General features: G+C 36.2%; 1 protein-coding gene across 1 annotated transcript in view; it reads right to left on the bottom strand.

The window, feature by feature from the left end:
• Window positions 1-332: 332 nt before the first annotated feature.
• LOC106876361 (divergent protein kinase domain 2A) overlaps window positions 333-20,467 on the bottom strand; it is a 40,445-nt gene continuing 20,310 nt past the window's right edge. The window contains exons 3-4 of the mRNA XM_014924864.3: window positions 3,053-3,230; window positions 333-701 (exon numbers count right to left, since the gene is read on the bottom strand). Coding sequence (XP_014780350.1) covers window positions 376-701; window positions 3,053-3,230 — 504 coding nt within the window. The 3' untranslated portion in view covers window positions 333-375. The remainder of the gene's footprint in view (window positions 702-3,052; window positions 3,231-20,467) is intronic.

Genomic DNA, 20,467 nt, shown 5'->3' on the forward strand with positions numbered 1-20,467 from the left:
AGCCAGAGGTGGTTTCAACCAGGTTGGTATCAAAAGGGTTATTCTTAACTAAAGTATAAGTAGCCATTGAGCTAAGAACAAAGTATAGTTTTGAATTGTTAATTTAAAACTATGCAATATGAGTTTCTGTAAGAGCAAAATTAAAGACTATATCCCGGAATTAATGGTCATACTTTACAATTTCTATAAGCTTGAAGCTTCCATAAGCTTCCTCTGACTTGAAGTAGCTGTAATCAAATCATCTTAAAAAAAGATAGATTTCTGAAAACAAATTGAGAAGTCATAAAACCATATTTTTGTTGAAGTCAAATTTTAAAATGAAGAATGTAAAATAAAGATGCAAAAATATTTTATTATTTTCTTTTCACTAGTAAATCATGCTCTAGAAATAATTTTTTGAAGAGACCTGATAAGTTGGTCAGTTACTATCTGCCGTTGACCTTTTATTGATGGTTGCATACATTCTTTGATAAGATCACCTAAAAACCACTTTTGCTCAATGTTCCAAGGTATGTGATGTAAGAGACCATATGTAGTAGCACCAGAGTATGCATACTTAGATAGCAGGCTGCGACAAACACCATAATAATTATGGTCTGCATCTAAATGCAAACATAACTGTTTGTCAGAGAAACTAATGCAATCTGAATCACATTCATCATAGACACTCTCTGCTAGTTGGTTCCATCCAGGGGGTTTTACTGGAACAACAAAAATACCAAATTCACAAAAAGTACAAATCACTAGTTTTGAAGATGAGGAACAATAATTATATGGAAATAATTTATAACTGAAAAGACAAATTCAAATGGAGAAATAGCAGAATAACTGGTTGTGCCAGACCCTTGAGAACTATCATAAATACAGATGACAGGAATTTAATGATTCAGAGACATAGGGCATTTTGCATCTTAATGACATTGTTTTAATTACAGAATCTTTTGAAGTTTAAAGGTAATAGAATGAGTCACAAAGGCTAAGGTAGCAGACACATCTACAGAGAAAGTTAGTTCACTATGCAGGAAAGGCACTAAGAATGTGAAATCAGTGAAAATGAGATACTGTAGCTTTTAGTAGATTTAAGCTCTCATATTCATATAAGAGAAAGCTGTCAAAGCAAAGTGGATAATATGTGGGTAAATGAAAAATCTAAAATCCAAGAAACCTGATGAGGGTCTACATTAGTTACAATGGTAATGGTTAATCCAAGCAAGTTTGTTGGGTGTCAATAAATTTGGTTGACATGACAAATGAAAAAAAAAAAAAAAAGAGAAAAACTTTTGCTTTGAGCTATAACACTTCATTGGAATGTAATGTTGAAGTAATACAAAATGGAAGTCCAAAAGGAATGTGAATAAATTATTTAGAAAGAAGGAGGAGGAAAAGGTAATCACTATAAATTAGAGATGTGAGAAATAAGGGTAATAAAATGGGGTAAGGGATAAGGAAAAGAGCAAAGTGATTTGTGTGAGAGCTATTAGCCAGACAGTCAAGCCATTGATGTAGACATTGTAAGCTAACTGGGAGTCTTCAGAACTTAGTGTTGGCAAACTCTACAGATAGAGAAAGAGGAGGAGGTGAGGTTAGAGGAAGTGAAATAGGAAGCTACAGGTTTCAGAAAACTCTGGATTTTATTTTAGATACAAAGGCGATGTTTCTGGAACCAATTACTCAGGTAGCAAGTGGTTTCACCTCTATACAAAGCATTACAGTAAAAGCATGTGATATAGCATACTAGATTAGCAGAGATGCAATCAAAGTAGCCAGAACAGAGAACCTCTTGATTAGGCGGATATATTCTTTACTCTTTTACTTGTTTCAATTATTTGACTGCAGCCATGCTGGAGTGCCACCTTTAGTCGAATAAACCGCCCCCAGGACTTATTCTTTGTAAGCCTAGTACTTATTCTATTGGTCTCTTTTGCTGAACCACTAAGTTACTGGGATGTAAACATACCAACACCGGTTGTCAAGCAATGGTTGGGGAGAAACACAAACACACAAATACACACACACACACACACACATGCACATGAAGAACTTCTTTCAGTTTCTGTCTGCTGAATCCACTCACAAGACTTTGGTCAGCCCAAGGCTATAGAAGACACTTGACTAAGGTGCCATGCAGTGGGACTGAACCTGGAACCATGTGGTTAGGAAGCAAGCTTCTTACCACAGAGCCACTCCTGTAGGTTTTTACTATATTTAAAGGAGAGATATGGAAGTTGATGGAAAAGGGTGGAAGGTAGTGGCAGAGTTGAAGTGTGGAGGGTGATATAGTAGAGCAGAAGGGTAATAGAGTGGAAGATGGAAGGACTATTTTTTGTAGGTAGGCATGTATGGGGAAGAAGGTCAGTGATATGGTTAATAGCTTGGACTTGACTGCAGGATTAGGATACACCCAAGCAAACAGAAAGTGGTGCCTTTTGATTTGGTTTTAAAATCATAGTCACTGAAAGAAGGGGATGGTTTGTATAAAAAGGCAGAGAGTTAAGGTTGGTGATAGAAACAGATATCTGAGAAATTGCTGGAGGTATCCAAGATGTTGAAAGTGAATTCCAGTGTAGAGTGGAGGACATTTGCAAAGAAAACAAAGGTGCGCAGGTCCTTGGTGAGTGAAATGGCATGAATATAAGGACTGAATAGATTAATGGTTGGTCCAGTTACTGAGCAAAAATTTGAGCCTCAAGATATGTTAGTTTAATTAGAAGTTATCTTTGTGCTGATGACCATTTCAGTAACCTAATGACAGAACTCTCTTGTAAAAAAAAGAAGCAGTTTAATGTGAGAATGAGTTTAGTGAGGCAAGAACTTAAGGATTAAGATGACTAACTTGTCTTCACCATTATACAATATGATACCATTGTATCCATTTTACTATGGCAATAAGGTGGAGGTTGCTTGGCTAAAGAGGAGGGAATGCAAATTAACTCATTAGTGTTGTGCTCATAATTTTTATACTACTTCCAGAAAGAGAAGTGGGGTGGAGAGAGTTCAGAATCAAAATGACAGTTTATGTTATTGAAAAAATGCTTGAATTTATAGAACTTACATTTTGCTAGCTCTAGTCTGTCAACCACAATGATATTCTCAACATCCACAATTTTCACCTGACCATTTGAGTTTACAGCTAAGTTGTCCATTTTTATATCAGTCCAATAAAGGGACCAACCATCAGAGCTGTTGGATAATTTCACTGCCATCATTAAAATTTGTAATGTTAGGTTGGCCTGAAAAATATGGGGATACAAAATAAAATGGAATACAGAAATGAAATTAATTTGAGTGAACAAATATTATATATTCAAATTGATAATTCTTGTAGGAAATTTCGGAATCAAATTTACCTAGATTTAAAGATATTAAGTTACAGAAAATTGCGGAATAATAAAGATGGCAAATAGGAAAAAAAACAAAAGCAAGATAGCATCATGTTCATCATTTTGCATCCATTTTCCATACTGGGATAGGCTGGACAAATTGTTATGGTCTGAGTTGGTTCTTATTTGGAGTTAAGTCATACCACATGTTTCATTCACATAGTGGAAGGAACAGAGTGATAGGAGCAAGAGGGTGGTAGAGGAGGGAATAATAGAAGAGAGATGGCATGTATATGTCTGCTGGTAAGACTGAACAGAAACACAGCATGAACGGCATGGTGAACGATGAGAGACTGAGAGGGCAGGATGGTAGAAGATGGAGTGAGAGAGATAGGTGAAGAGAGAGAATAATGTATGTTGTAAGCTGGAAATGTGTAGTGATGTATTTGTTTAGATCTGTGCAACTAGTAAGTTTTTCACAAAGAAGGGTTATGTGACCAATAATATTTTAACTGAACAAACCTGATTGACTGCTGATAGTAAATGCCAATACGTTTATGTGTGTGTACATTTGATTGCATATATACATGAAAGATAGAGACAGGAAAAGTGTGGCTGGAACTCTGCACCAGCCAAAGATTTGGTTTGTAGCCCTCAGCAGAGTGTATCATAGGAACTTCCAATTGCCCTCTATGCTATACTTCTCTATCTCCTTCTTCTTTGTCAAATGCCTTAAATAATATTTCTCTCTTTCTATCTCCCTCTCTATCCTTGCATACATATATTAACCAAAGTAAATTCAGCTGATCTTACCAATTGGTTTCCTACTAGATATTAGGTAAGTGGGTGATTATCTAATAGCTGTGCTCTCATCAGAGGTGGCAAATAGGAAAAGAATGGTGACTGCTCTCTTTTACTGGAGGTGGAGAAGTGTCATATCTGGTTTGTGGGTGCTGCGAAAAAGACAAAATGAAGTCACAGGAGTCAATTAAGCAAAATGTTTACTGCGAGTTATGTCTCTTGTCTCTCCCAAACCAGAAAGACTGGTGTTTCATCAAAAATGTGATGGATTAACAAGTGTGTGGTGGGGCTGAAGGGGTCAAAATGTGTGTGTGTGAAGAGGATTTGGCAGGTGCTCATATCTTTAACCCCATGGGTGAGTGCATACGAGTATGTGTATGGGACCTCAGGATATGATAGAGGAAGGACCAATAGTAGAGGTCCTGGCATTTATAATCATACTGGAGTTTGTAAGTAAGCCATCACATATCTTCTCTCATGACGTTTCACTCCAGACGTTTAGACAGGTATCTAAGAGTTTTTTAATAAAATATTTTTCTCAGCTAGGCATAGCCTGCACTTTCTGATACTGTTAAAATAAAGCATACCATATACTCCTCCAGGATTCTCAATTTCATGTTGTAATTTGTTGTACTTTCTTTCAATGACTGTATAGGCCTAGCCAGGGCTGTAACATTGAGTCTCACCTGGGTATTTAGAAGATGACTAATGGTAATTACTCCAATTTCACATATGATTAACATCTCTCTGAGCCTCTTCATTGTCAATGGCATTTCTGACATTCTATCTATGACCTCTCAGATAACTATTCAGTCCCACTGCAGATCTACATGATTTGAAATATAGGTGACAGACTATAGATTGATTGGATCACTTTGTGAAATAAGACCCATGTGAATCACTATATGTCTCTTCAGTCATGAAATCAACTTGCAAACCCTTTCATACACTACACATGTTGAATCAATTAGTCTAGAAGGAAGAATGTTGCATACAGTTGATTTTTCATCAGACTTTAGATGGTTGACATACTCAACCTTGGAAAGGAGTACATGGCCACATGTGTCACATCATCAACATTTTATGTTCTCATTTGGATTTCTGAAGACAGTCCCTCTGAAGTCAGTATTTTAGGGTTTTGTGTACAAGGCAACCTTCTTCAAAAGTTTTACAAACTTTCCTTATGTGCTTCCTCCACTCAACTTTTCCAAAGCTAGTTCTTCCCTTCCAGTTCTTTACATTGATCTGCAGGTCCTTCAGGTTGCCTTTTATGTAGTCTTTGTATCATTTTGTGGTCTGTACTGAGGATGCATTCCCAAGCATAGCTCACCATAGAACAGCAGCTTTGGAATTTTATTATCTTCCATACACAGAACATAGTCTGTCCAATGTATCTGAATAGATATGATGAGTAACTAGATGCTTGCAAATTCTGTCTTTGCAAGGACTTCTGTGTCAGGTGTTTTAGTTTGTCCCTTAATATTAAGTATGTATCTCAAACATTTTTGGTGCATGTTCAAGCAGCTTCAGATGCCTAGGGTGTACTGTTGACGTTTCAGAAGAATACAACTGAGCTATTGATAGACATGCCTTGTAAATGCTCTACTTAGTCTCTTTAGTAATGCTGTAATTTGCCCAGATTCTCTTTTCAAGTTTCACAAATGCTACAGATGCTTTCTGAATGTGTAGATGTATTTTTGCATCTAGGGAGTCAACTCTTGACAACATGCTGCCAGCGTAAACAAAGATATCAGCTACATCCAATCTTGTACCATATACTACAATACCTGGCTCAATGTACAGTTCACCTGGTTCACGTGTGAACATTACCTTGGTTTTGTTTTTTTTCTGAATTATTTTAAATCCAAAGATGAAGTATCAAAACAAGTATATGAAATATCAAAACAATCCACAATGTGAGCCATGAAGTCAACATCTTTGTAAAGGAGTTTCCTGTTCAAAGTTTCAAATGTTTTTGAATTGATGCTGAACCTTCTCAAGTTGAAGACTCTTCCAGTAGTTCTGAACTGCAAGAGGACACCCTTATCACAGTCATGGAATGCATGTGTAAGCAGGGCAGCAAAGACTACCAAAAAGAGTGTGAGAGCAAGAATATCACTTTGGAGTTTCATGAAACAGTTTTCTGATAAAGGCAGTCCAAGCCTTTGTGTCTTTGTGCAACTGCTTAAACATACTGACAATCATTCCCAGGATTGTTCACAGTGCACCTCTGTTAACTGTATCAAAAGCTTTCAATAAGTAAAGACTTGATATAAAGATACCTGCATTTCTCTTGTATCTGTCTTGCAGAGAATATCATGTCAATTGTTCCTCTACCTGATCTAAAGCCACTTTATGATTCAGGGACGACTATAGGACAAATATCTTCCATCTGCTTATTCAACAAAAGTCTGGCAAGCACTTTGCCAATAGCTTCCAGGAGTGTGATGCCACAGTGCTAGTCACAAATTCCTTTTTCCTTTATACCCTCAAACAAAGACACTAAAATGTCATCACTCTAATCTTTTGGTATAAGGGTTCCAGTTCAACACTTAGTGATGAGATTAAATACTACATGAGTAACTCTTTTGCTTCCAGCCTTCAGCAGTTCAACAACAAAATTATCTCAGTTAGGTACTTTACCAGTATTTAACTTTTTGAGAACCATTTTCACCTCATCATAAGATGGTAATTGATTCACTGTCAAATAAATCAATGAAGTGTTGTTGCCATTGCTGCAGGGCTTTTGCTGGTTCTTTGATAATAGTAGTGTTATCCTTGGACTCCAGAAGAACAAAAGTAGAGCTTACCGGGCCAAATGCTTCATGTAGAAAACTTTAAAACATACTTTCTTACATACATACATAAATACATATCTTGCTTCAGGTGTTTGCTGTAACTCATCTTCAATAACTGAGTGCATTTTGAATGCAGTTATATCCATCAACAAGTGAATGTGTAGTGACGTCATCTTGAGAGTCTTCAGCACGCATGCGCAGGGCTGGAATCTTCTGGAAGGCCTTCTGGAAGTTTCCTCATGTGCATGCATGGAAAACTGGCTTGAAAAAAGTTCCCTCACGTCCCTTGCGTCTCTGACTCGAGACGCAACCGCTGAACCTTGCAGACATGTTTTATTAGCAGTTCGCCTACGCTCCTGTCCCAGATGCTTGGAATTTGATCAGCTCTGATTCTTACTGGAGTTTCTGTGAAGTTGTCTTCACAAAGTCTTATTAACTCCAGCTTTGTTGCTTTTATACCAGACCTGTTTTCTAACTGTTCCAAGTTTTAATATCGACTTCATAAGAATTATTAACTCCAACTTTGCTGCTTTTATACCAGACCTGTCTTCTGAATATTCCAAGTTATATTGTCGACCTCATAAGAATGGTTAACTCCAGATTTGCTGCTTTTTCACCAGACATGGTTATTGGTTGTCCCGAGCTGTACATTTTGTACATACCAGAATAAAGAGCGTTTTATGTTCGGGTGCTTTCTTGTTCTGATAATTTTGTTTCTTTAAACATTGATGTAAGGAATTGTGTAGCACCCTTCCAGTGCCAACATAAATTCAAATCTTACAAATTTTTGACAATGACTTCAAGGTTAGTTCTCTTTTGTTTCCTTCTAAAAATTTTATTAAACTTGCCCATCAATGCATCAGCACAAAAAAAGTGTATAGCTTTTGTATGAAGCCTAAACAGCTAACAGCTTCAACACAGCAAGAAGCAGTAGCATATTCAACATGAATCAACAAATGAGCAGCACAAGGAATGAAAACTGTAGCCAAGTTCTTTTTCTTAAATCTGGTTTGCATTCCTCTGCAGTGATTGGATATATTACTGGTGCTGTCATAGGACTACCCTGGAGTCTTCAAAATTTATACCTTATTTTCTAAGAAATTCTAACTCAGATGTAGCCACTGTTTCTACTTTATGAGAACCAGTCTGAAGGAAATTTGAAAACCTTTCTATCAGCATTCTGGAAACAGTGTATCACACAATAACTGTTAGCTGATCAACATGAGCACAGTCTGACAAATACTTGGAAGTTTTAAGTTCTGCTACAATATGATTTATATATTTTACATTTAACAGAATAATTTCTTCATAGATGGTAGTAGAGATAAGTACGACTGCTTACCATTTCTGGGATTGTCAAACTCTTTCAAGTGACCCCTTAGAAATGGATCAAATTATGCAATAAGTTTTGTAATTCCTTCAAATTCCCATTATGCTTAGATCCTATGATCTCTTCACTAACCCTAAATGCCAGGCCTCTCTCAGCTAGAAATATTGTCATATCCACAACACAGCATGTTATTTCAGTCCAGTATTTCTTATTTACCTGCACTTGTTTTTCCAACTCCCTACAAATATGAGAACACTCCTTACACAAAATCTCTGTGACTTTGACTTTGATCATGTTTTTATATTCTCTTCTGCTATTTTTCCAATAATTAGAGCTATCCTTGTCAGAAAACCTGTCATGGCAGCTTGACATCAAAGTTCAGTAAAAGCAATAAACTGCACTTCTTGATGGGCTGTACTGGATCCACTTTTTCAAATGCTGATCACCATTGTCACAAATAGTATAAAACATAGAATTTTTAAAATAATGGTAGTGCCCATTCAGTTTGCTTTCACCTTTGTTTATAACGATGTGAAGATTCTGGCTTCATGGACACATACTTTTCTCTGACAGAAAACTACCTGGTTTGGTCTAGATCCTAAGATGGCACTTAGCTATCCCTGTCAGTAGGATGCAGTGATTCTTCATCTTCAATATCTTGAGTTGATGTCTTTCTCATATTTTTGCAGATGCACATGGGATTGCAGCTAGTTTCTCAAAAGAGAAACTGATTTTTTATTAAGTTTAGTTTCTAAGTTTTCCTTTTTTAGAGCAATGAAAAGTTCTGCAAGGTGTTGAGTCTTTGCCAATACTGTAGCATTTTTTTCACTTCTTTCTTTGGAAATGTTTTTGGAGACAGCTGAATATTCTGTGATATACTGGATATTCTGTGTGAAAATATCCGAATAAAAGCAAGGAGAAAATAGACTCAAAAACAAAACAGTAACTGATAATAGCCATGTAAACCCATTTCATTTAATCAAGCCACAGGCATAACCAAAATCAGACTGTTTACACATACTCCTGTAATTCTTACATCTGGTGCAGGTAAGTAGGTCTGCAACCAAAGTAAATGAAATGTTAACAGAAAAGGGTTCAAGTGATTAACAGCAAACTGAGGATTACAGATTAAGAGTTTTGTTTCCATTTAATTACTTTTCTTCAAAATTACATTTCAGTTTTGTGAGGCTGTAGAAACAAAGTGCCATTAAACACTTCAGAAAAATGATAGGTTTGAAAAGGAATTGTGTATTTCATGGATCCCTCTGAACTTCAAACAACCAAGTAGTGATATTTGAGCTTACAATTCTGACAATGATGAAAATATAGAAAAAGAAAAAAGAGGAGAGATTAGGTTAAATGGAAAACAAAAATTTGAACAAGTCAGGTTAAATGGAAAACAAAAATTTGAACAAGTCATATTCCACAGTAATGTTATATGAAACAGAAAATTATATAATTAAAACATTACAATTTCAGAAGCCAAACAGTCTTACCTATTTTTGGTAAATATGACCAATGTACCAAATGACTACCAACTACCAAATGAACAGAATAATAACTTTAGAGAGCAGCAATGTGTGTCAGTGCATGTTTGTTTGTGTATGCATGCCTGTGCATGTGTATGTTTCAATTGCAAGTACAAAAGCCTGAAATTGATGGGTCATCGTAGGGTCAAACAACATTCATTCATCCATCTATCTATCTGTGTGCTAGTTGTAGTGTTCTCACCTTAAGTTTGAGGAAGGGATTTTTCTTGTGGAGTTGATTGTAACGTGCTTTCTCCACCACAAGGCAAAAAGCTTTGAGGTGGTTAGTATTCCCACACACTAGACATTTAGGATTTTTCCCTCTATAAACACTGACATCTGCTTGCATTCCCAGAAACAGAGAATTTTCAGGAATGTGATTTATTTCTTCTGGAGAAGTTTATATCTGGAATTCCATAAGAATTTCAGTCCTGTTCAGTTGTGAGGTGGACTTTATGTCCACAATCTCCTCCAGAATGGCTAAGACTCTTGCCTGATTTCAAGTCTACCTTTTACCCATATAATGGGGAATAATTATAAAGTTTGGAATATCCAAGTGATTGTAGCCATTCTTCTGGCTTCTTGCTCACTGCTGTATATAGCAGTTAACAACTCATATGGTTTTCCTTTATATATGTATAACACAAAGGGCCACACATCTTGAAGGCATTTTCCTGTGTTTGCCAGAGTAGGAAATATAAGTTTTCCCTCCTTGTGAGAAGCACATTTACACAATGGTTTTGCATATGCAGGCTGCGTGGTTAGGAAGCTTGCTTCTCAACTACATGGCTTCTGGTACAGTTCCACTGCATGGTACCTTGCACAAGTGTTTTCTGCTATAGCCTCAGGCTGACCAAAGCCGTTTGGCTGAATTTGGTGGAAGTTCCTGTCGTGTGTGTATATGTGTGTAAAAGTGCTCGTGCTTCCTAAGAGAGAGGAGAGAAAATTAGTTTTTTCCATCTCACTAAGGGACATAACACCTGGTTTTACACCATTTTTGTACTGGAGGACTTTACTTTTCAGATCTTGCACTGAATCCATAATCCACTGGCTAACTGCCCTTGAAAAAAATAAAGAGTTATTATCATGGGTTTTTTATGTTGTTATTGTTGCTGCTGTTGTTTTTCATACAGTTTTTGTTGTTATTACTACTGCTACCATTGATGACTGCATTCTTGTTTTCACTATTGTTGTTTCTGTTGCTGGTGCGATGGCTCTTGTACACATTATCATTACTGTTGTTGCTGTTGTTACTATCATTGCTGTTACTTGTATCTTTGCAGGTCATAGAAACAAGATGAAATTCCATTGCTTTGTGCCAATAAGTTTATTTTAATTCAGACCTTTCTGCCATTGGTGTAATTTTCAAATTGGAAAAATATACATAATATTTGTTTCCACACAAATGTAAAATAAATATCTCTGAGTTACACTCACAAAAGGAAAAACATTCCCTTCAGAATACCCTATCTAGATATGATCTTGATGACCTTATGCAGTTTGACCAGGTCCACATTGGCATGTCAGGGAAATCCAGTGGATACCTGTCAGACAGTTGGAATCATCTGAACAGTTTTGCAATGTTTTTGCACTCTCCACCCTTGTCTGCTAAATCCACACAATTCCAGCATGTATCTAAGATTCCAATCCAGTCTCTCATTAACGCTAGAGAATGAGATACTCCCAGAAAAGTTTTCAGATGCCTGAAGAAATCTGGTTTCCATATTATGGAGATAAGAAGTAAAACTTACTTGGTTTGTGTGAAGGGGCAATTTGTCTAGCTCTCTGGTTTGATTGGGGTGTTTCCACCAACAGACCACCACATATTTGCTTGGTGATGTTCCTTCAAAAGTCACTGATTTCCTGTGGGAATTTAGCTTTTAGGTTTGTATATGTGTCTTGTATTGTTCAAATGATTTGTATGTGTTGTAGGTAGCAAGATGGTGGGTGTTGTAAAATTTGTTTGTGTTATGCTGGTGTGAGTTTTTTTGTAATTCATGAAATTTTATAATGTAGTTTGTAATGCTACTTTCTTTACTTTGTGTTTGTGTTTGTTGTTGTTGTTGTGTATTTGGGATGAGTTGTGTTTGTAATGTTGGTGGTTGTGGTGGTGTTTTAAGTGTTTGTGGCAGTAGTGTGGATGTAGTGCTTGTTTCATGTGTTTTTTGCCTTGCAGCTTTTATTTGTTTTCCTCTCCACTTTTTGTGGATTTGAGAGATGGGGATGTGGATTTATACCAGGTGTTGAGAGGCTAAATTGTGATAGATAAATAAGCACAGGTACATTACTAAAGAGGAGATGCATGACAATACCATGTTATATAAAGGTGGGTAGGAGTAACTGGAAAAAGGAAAAAGATGGTGGTAACAAGGCACTAGAGAATACTTTCAATATACAAGAAGGTGAGTAGAAAAGAGAATATAGACAGAGAGTAACAAATGGTTATGAATGGTAGTAGAAGTAAATATAATGATTGATGAACAAAAGTGGAAGTGTAATTGATGGAAAATATCAGTATGGAAGTGGAAAGAGATGACAAGCAGAGCCAGTAGATAGATAAGAAAGTAGGGAGATGATATGATGGTTGTAAGAGTGAAGGTGAGATATACTGTGATAGACATGGAGATCAGGGGTGCATAAGGGTAACTTTAGTGAAAGGGAATGACAGTGTGGGGGAAGGAACACTGATGAAAAATAGCAAAGAGTATTGAGAATGATAGCAGATATGAAAGATAACTGAAGCACAGAAACGAGGTGATCAGTGGAAAATAGTGTAAAAAGAGATGATATGAGAATGAAGGATGAATGTGAAAAGGAAGTGGTTCGAGAGAGAAAAGGAGGTACATGATTGTGATAAAAATAGAATATGCCAATTCTGCTCTCAAGAGATCAGAGCATCAGAGTAGTGCTATAGTTAGAAGACTGATGGATGGATGGGAGCTTGGAGGATGAGATGTAATTTTTCATGTGATATATTAGGTGTGAGGGTGGGGCTCAGCATGTACAGATATAGACAATATGCTTTTAGGACCTCATTTTCACTGATAGATGAATTTTCTTGAGCACAGTGAATCACCAATCATCTCAGTCCTTTGTCATCTCTTCCAAGAGGCTCAACATATTGAGATCAGCCTTCATTACTTCATCCTATATCTTCCTGGGTCACCATCTTCCACAAGTTTCATCCACTTTAAGTGACTGGCACTTCTTTATATAGCTGTCCTCATCGACATCCAGCAAATGACCAAACCAGTACAATTTTCTCTCTTACACACTATATCTGATTCATCTCATACCTAATTTTTCTTTAACACTTTCGCATTTTGTCATACATACACACTAATGTTGCATATATAATGGAGTATACTAGTTTCATTTCTCTCTAGCCATTGCATGTCCTCTGTATTCAGGGTCCACATCTCATTACCATGTAGTAGTGTTGTTTGTAACCAAGCATCATACAATCTGCCTTTCACTCTGAGAGTGTCTATTATTACTACTTTTAGGGATCCCTTCTGATGTTTGTGTCTATTTTTTGTACATTCCTGGTGTTTAATGTACCTGTACATCTGCTACATGTAAAGACTACTTTCTCTGTTAATCTTCCAGTAATACTGCTACACCACTTATATGTCCATAGCTTGCACTGGGTACACTGTATGGAGTTTCTCCCAATACCTTTTCTACATATTGAGCTGTGACTTGTCTATTTTCCTACTTATTAGGACTTTGGTCTTTGCTAAATTAAATCTAAGGTCCTTTGATTCCGGACCTTGCTTCCATACCTGAAATTTCTTCTCTAGTTCTGGTAGTGATTCAACAATAAGAACAAGGTCATCAGTGTAGAGAAGCTCCCAGGAGCAGCCAGTCTTAAATTCCTGGAGGATTATGATAAACCAATCCCTGGTGGACTCCTACTTGTACACTAAATTCCTTGCTATACTCATTGCTGACCTTCACTTTATTGGCAGCATCCCTGTACATGACCTTTACAGCTCTCATTGATCACTCATCTATCCCTAGCTTCTGCATTGCCTACCAGAAAAGGGAGCAGGAGGCCCTGTCAAAAGCTTTCTCCATGTCAACAAAAGCCAAATACAGAGGTTTATTTTTGGCCAAGTACTTCTCCTGAAATTGCCTCACCAGAAATATAGCATCAGTGGTGCTTCTACCTGGCACAAATTCAAACTCATTTTATCTAGGTTAATTCTCCTTTATTAATTGAACTATGACTCTTTCTGTAACTTTCATCACCTGATCCAGCCTCTGTAATTATCACCTTTACTTTTGTAGCAGTTGACTATAATGTTGCTACACCAGTCATTGGGCATGACTTCCGTCCCGCACAGCCTGCATTACCTTTTGATGGTACGGCACATTATGTATTTGGATATGTGACAGTGTACATATGTACTTGTGTATGAGTGAATAGATATGTGTGTGCATATATGAGTATGCATGCATAGGTATGAATTTATACAGGTGAGTCATGGTCTCTGCAACCCATCTAAGAAAGTTGTGATTCTGAATAAAAACTGATACAATGTAAAAGGGACACTAGTTTTAATAGACACCTAATGGTTGTAGGAAGGGCATCAAGTCTGTAAAACATGCAAAGCTCTAATTCAATGAAAATCCTTAACTGCATATTCAGGGTTAACACCCAGCATGCTAACGCTGTGTATGGTAATGGAGAGGTCAGGAGAAAACATCTGGCCATGTGCAAGAACCCCTTGAATGTCATCAAGTGATTATACATTTCCTTTCAAGTGCAAAAAAGAGACCACAAGCATCAGCCCTCCTACCACAGGTTATTCTCTTAGGTGAAAATTTGGGATGCAACTATTAATGATAGTACAGTGAAAGGTAGATCTAGTGAGATTGTAGAGATGTTAGAGCAGAGGCAGAGGATGATGATTTCAAAGGGTATGTGGGCCAGTACCAAGATGGCTACTTAAAAGTACATGACAACTGGTTTCTTGAGCTCTGTGAAATAAACTATCTGCAATATAAATTTCAGGAAACCAATGAGCCAACTGATACCTTTGAATCAGGTGAATATGCAGGTCAGATAGACTTCATTCTCTCTAGAAAATGAGATGGGCTGATGATTGTAAATACCAAGTATTTCCTTGTGAAGAATATACCACCTAACATAGATTAGGGATTAATGATTTTAGAATAAAATTTAGATGGGCAGAAAGACAAGGGACAATCCAGGGAAAGAAGATGGGGAAACTGAAAGATTGTCCTCATATGGTCAGGCAAAGAACAATCAGGTGATGGCATTACTTGAAATCAAGCTGCAACTATCACACACACACACACACACACACACACACACACACACACACATACATACATACATACATACATACATATATATATATATATATATATATATATATATATATATATATATATATATATATATATATATATATATATATATATATATATTTAGGTGCAGGAGTGGCTGTGTGGTAAGTAGCTTGCTTACCAACCACATGGTTCCAGGTTCGTTCCCACTGTGTGGCAACTTCGGCAAGTGTCTTCTTCTGTAGCCTCGGGCCGACCAAAGCCTTTTGAGTGGATTTGGTAGACGGAAACTGAAAGAAGCCCGTCGTATATATGTGTATATATATATATATATATGTATGTGTGTGTGTCTGTGTTTGTTCCCCCAACATCGCTTAACAACCGATGCTGGTGTATTTATGTCCCCGTAACTTAGCAAAAAAATACTATATATAATAAATACCTCATGGAAGATGTTATTTTAGTCATTTAAGAACACACAAAAACTGTTATGTTCATTTTTTGTTATTTCAAAATGGTACAGTCTGTATTGAAGTTACAAAAGGTTTAATTTGGCCACTGATACATTTGTGTCAGTGATCAGAAGTGTGATGAAACTATTTTATTTCAAAATCATTTAGAAACTATTTTGAGGGCTTCTCCTTTTAAGTAAAGGGCAGATTGTATCATTGTGTAGTGCTATATAGTAGTGAGGACTTGATCTTAAACAGAGAGGATTTGCAAAATCGATAAAAAATATGAGGTGAGCATCCTTTGCTAGATGTGTAATGTCAATGTGCATGAACAATACAGCATAAATAACATGAGAGTAAAGTCATGTATAAGGAATCATATGAAGTTTGCAAGAACACTGTATTGGTGTGGGCATGTGGTGTATATACGATAACAAATGGCAATTGCATAAAATAGGTTGAATACTCAAAGTGGATGGTGCCAGTGGAAGAGGAAGACCTAGAATGACATGGTACAAAGTGATGAAAACTAATTTCAAGATTCTGAACTTCACAGAAAAGACAACAGTCTATGACATTTAGTGAAATGGTGAACTGGAGAAAACCTGCTCTCTCAAGCAACCATGGTAGAGAGAATGCTAACAAGGGGAATGTTGGTGGTTGGAATGCTCTTGTTGCATTTACTCACTGCTACCCTTGCTTCTCTGTTTCTCACTGGTTGCTTCCCACAACCTCTCAGCCTTGGGTGCTTTCACTGCATTCATTTGTTGCTCTTCCTCTTCACATCTATGGTACTCTCCAGCCTCTTTTTCTCCCAGTGCTTTTCTTCTTTCAATGTCCCCATCTCATAACTTTTCTGCTACCTCAGCACTTACTCATTTATTTATTTCTAGTCAACCCTCTCACAAATTCCCTTGCATTTCTTTTTCCTTTAATAACCCTTTCCCCAAAGCTTTTCTTATTTCGTTTTCTTTCATGTTCCCCACGTCCTCATATTTACCCTTACAATGTAGGATAATGCTAGGCACCCTACACAACAGACCTCATCACTCTTACTATTCCATACTTCTCATTCTCACTGACCCTAAATACTAATTTCTTTCGTTTTCTCCAGTCTCTTTCATGCCTGTTACTCTTACCTCTATCACTTCTCACAACAATAAATTTATTCCTCTTATCACCTCACCTAAAGTCAACAATCTCTCTTCTATTCTCCTTTTAGTGTTACAAGCTACAAAGTGAACTCACTAGTGTTAGTACATATAAAAAGACCCCAGTAAGGTCTGTAAAGTGGTTGGCATTAAGAAAGGGCATCCAGTCATAAAAACCATCCAAAAAATCAGCCCTCCAGTTGGTCAGAGATTGTTAAACTGTCTAATTCCTGCCAGTATGGAAAGTGGACATAAAATGAAGATGATTGTATGTATGTGTGTGTGTGTGTATGTGTGCACCCCCCCCCCTCCCACATATACATATATTTAGAGTAAAAATAGAAAAGCATAAATTTCAGGCAAAGTTCATATTGTAATTGAGTTCTCCAGTTGTTTCATTAGAATAAGCATCATTAAATGTATAATTAAATAATTGTGATACATAATTAATTCATTTAAATTAAATTAATTTAAAGACTGTGTTTTTCCAAATCATCCGGAATATTGTGCTATGTTAATCAGAAAATTGGAATCTTTTTTAAAACGGGGGCCACATTTTTCATTAACGAAACACTTTGAAACTTGGAACACTGGTAGAATGTGTCATATAAAACATCTTTTTCTCTTAGTCTTCTTAAAAAAAAAAGAAATCCTTAAGTTATTCCATGTTAAAGTTGTCGTATTTCTGTAATTTCAACCAATCACTGACGTCCATTCAGCCGATATACATTAAGTGCCGACTACATAAACAAACGGTTAGGGTTAGGGTAAAACAGCAAATTTAAAAAGAAAAAAGCAAATAAAACGAAGAAAAAAAAAAGAAAATGAAAAAAGCAAATTTAAAATGAAAAAAGAAGTTATGGAGATTAAATACACTTTACTTGGCTTAATCAGCCAAAGGAGTAAATGTAAACAACTGAATATTTGTCAGTGATTGGTTGAAATTATCGAAATAAGACAATTTTTTACATGAAATAAATTCGAATACAAAAATATTTTTCTGTTCTATAACACAAAATAGATAAGTATACGAAGTTTGAAAGTCTTTCGGTACCAAAAACACTACGTAAAACATTATGAAAAATGTGGCCCTTGTTTTAAAAAAGATCCGAAAATTGTTACTCAGTAATAGTGGTTTTCTGATTAACATCCCATAATATTCCTGATGATTTTTGGTAAACACAGCCTTTAACCTTAATTACTTAATTTTGTATTGTAATAAATAATTATAAATACTTCGTTTTTGAATTTGGTTAGGAAGATTCTTGATGTAAATTCATATGTTGAAACAAATCTTGTGTATTGAGAGGGTCAATAATAATAATAATAATACAAGTACTGGTTCAATATTCTTTATTTTTAGTCAGTTGGTTAAATATGTAACCAACTAATATTTGTTTAATGTACTGGTTAAGCAATCAGTTGTTTGTTAGTCAAAATTCATTCATTGCTGTTTGCCTTCTCAATGACTTACCTTTCTTTCCAAGGTCTGCTCTGAGTCAGTCCAAGAATTTGTCTTAAGCCTGTGTGCATGTATATTTGTATGTGTGAATGTAGATGTATATTTGCTTAAGGGAGGAGGTAAGAGTGAGAGTAAATGGAAACAATGAAAACGATGAAAACAATAATAACAACAGCACTCTAAACTCTTTTCTATAATCCCAATGATGCCTCATGAGATGACAAGGATTTACCCCCAAAACTTACCATTCAACAAAAGAGTATGCATCCCACCACACATAGATGGTAAGACAGAGGCAAAAATGTCTATGTGAGCACTGAAGACCTCCTTAGTAGTGTCAATGAGTGTAATTGCTCCAATGACCTTGCAGGTTGTGGATAAACAAATCAACAAACATAGGCGGGTATTTCAGCTTTTCCAGTGTTTACACAATATATTTCATAAGATCGACGAAAACTTGGTATAGAAGAAGTCTCTGTTCAATGCATTTCTCTTACAACTGTTTGATGCTAAAGATCATGTTGGTGGTACCTCTATCACAATGAAACTCTGGAACAATGATGGAACATATGTATGTCAGCAGCCAATTCAGTAAATGTTTTGAGAAATATCTTACCAACAGTAAGGAAATACCATGAAAATACCATAGCTGGACTTGGCACCATTTTCCTTGTAAAATGAAATCAGTATAGCAACTCTCTCCAATTCTGTGAACAATTCCATACGTGGACAATTAGTGTAGTCACAAGCAACTACATCCCCATCCTGCTTAATAACTTCAACTGGTATACCATCAGTTCTGGGAGCAGGGTGGAGGCAAGGGTAATCTCTGAGCTGATCTGTTTAGTGGCAATTTTGACTTCAATGTTAAGATTAGTAACCATTTCTTCAATAATATGGTGCTGCAGTAGACATACTATGATTTTCTTATCTATTCTGGGTGGGTTGTTATAAAGGTCTGTGAAATGCTCTATCCATCTCTTCAGCACTATTGGTTAAAGTTAAATCTTTGGAATAGAAAAGAGCAATTTTTGGTGGGTAAGGACAAAATATGTGTTTTAATGAGCTGAGTATTGTTTTGAAATCTTTGTCATTTGAATATCTACAGATGCATTCTTCATTGACCTCAGTTCTCTCTGTAAAGTTGGTTTGTGGGACTTAAAATAATTCCTCTATCTTCAAATATTTGATGGGAAGAGGCTCAGATATTTCTGCATTATTTTCATTTTACCAATCTTTATGTTTGCATTTCACAAAACCCAAAATATGAATAGTAGTGGTACAAATGTTTTTTCTATTTTTTTAAAAGTCTAACTGTGAGCCGTCAGGAAATGAATTTGCTAGAATTTCATTTAAAAATAAATATTTGCGAGATCTCAGAGTTTGTCAACATTCAACTATTTCAAAACTTTTTTCCAAACTTTTTCCAACAAACAGCTTTAGCCATGCTCATAAAAGGTAGCGAGGCATCCAACATGTAGCCACATGCAAAAGTAATGCTACGGAGATTACAAATGTCATGTTTACATATGACAAAGTCAATAAGATGACCCTGTTTCTACCAAGGATGTGTCTAAGTAACTTTATGTTTGGAGTCTTGGTGGAATAGTGTATTACCTATCAAAAGCCCCAGTTCAGAATAAAGCTTTTTACCTATGCTGAAGTATCCCAAGTTAGACTATGTATTACAGTCATAACCAACTATGACATTGAAGTCACCAGATAAAATGACTTGTTAGTAGTTAGTGTGGAAAGAATGACATTTCTAAGATTCTCATAGAAAAGAGTTAGAGTTTCTTCCATTGAGTGAAGAATTGGTGCATACACAGAGGAGAAAGTCACATGGTCCCCACAAGACACTACTGCAATATTCAGATAAATTGTTCATTTTTTTTTAGCAGTAATTTCTATTTAATAAGTATGGCTTCAACTCATTGAAGTGGTATCTAATCATCTTTTTTCTTTTACTTGTTTCAGTCATTAGACTGTGGCCTTGCTGGGGCACTGCCTTAAAGAATTTTTAGTCGAATGAATCAACCGCTGTACTTAATTTTTTAAGCCTGATACTTATTGTATCAGTCTCAATTGCCAAACTGTTAAGTTATGGGGATGTAAACACACCAACACACCAATACTGGCTGTCAAGTAGTGGTGGGAAACAGACACACACACACACACACGCGCACACACACACACACACACTCATATATATGACAGGCTTCTTTCAGTTTCTGTTTACCAAAATTCACTCATGAATTGCAAGAAATGAATATATGAATGAAACCAAAATTTTTTGTTTGAAAAA

This window comes from Octopus bimaculoides, chromosome 4 (assembly GCF_046866305.1).
Source record: "Octopus bimaculoides isolate indiv1 chromosome 4, ASM4686630v1, whole genome shotgun sequence".
Taxonomy (NCBI): Eukaryota; Metazoa; Mollusca; class Cephalopoda; order Octopoda; family Octopodidae; genus Octopus; species Octopus bimaculoides.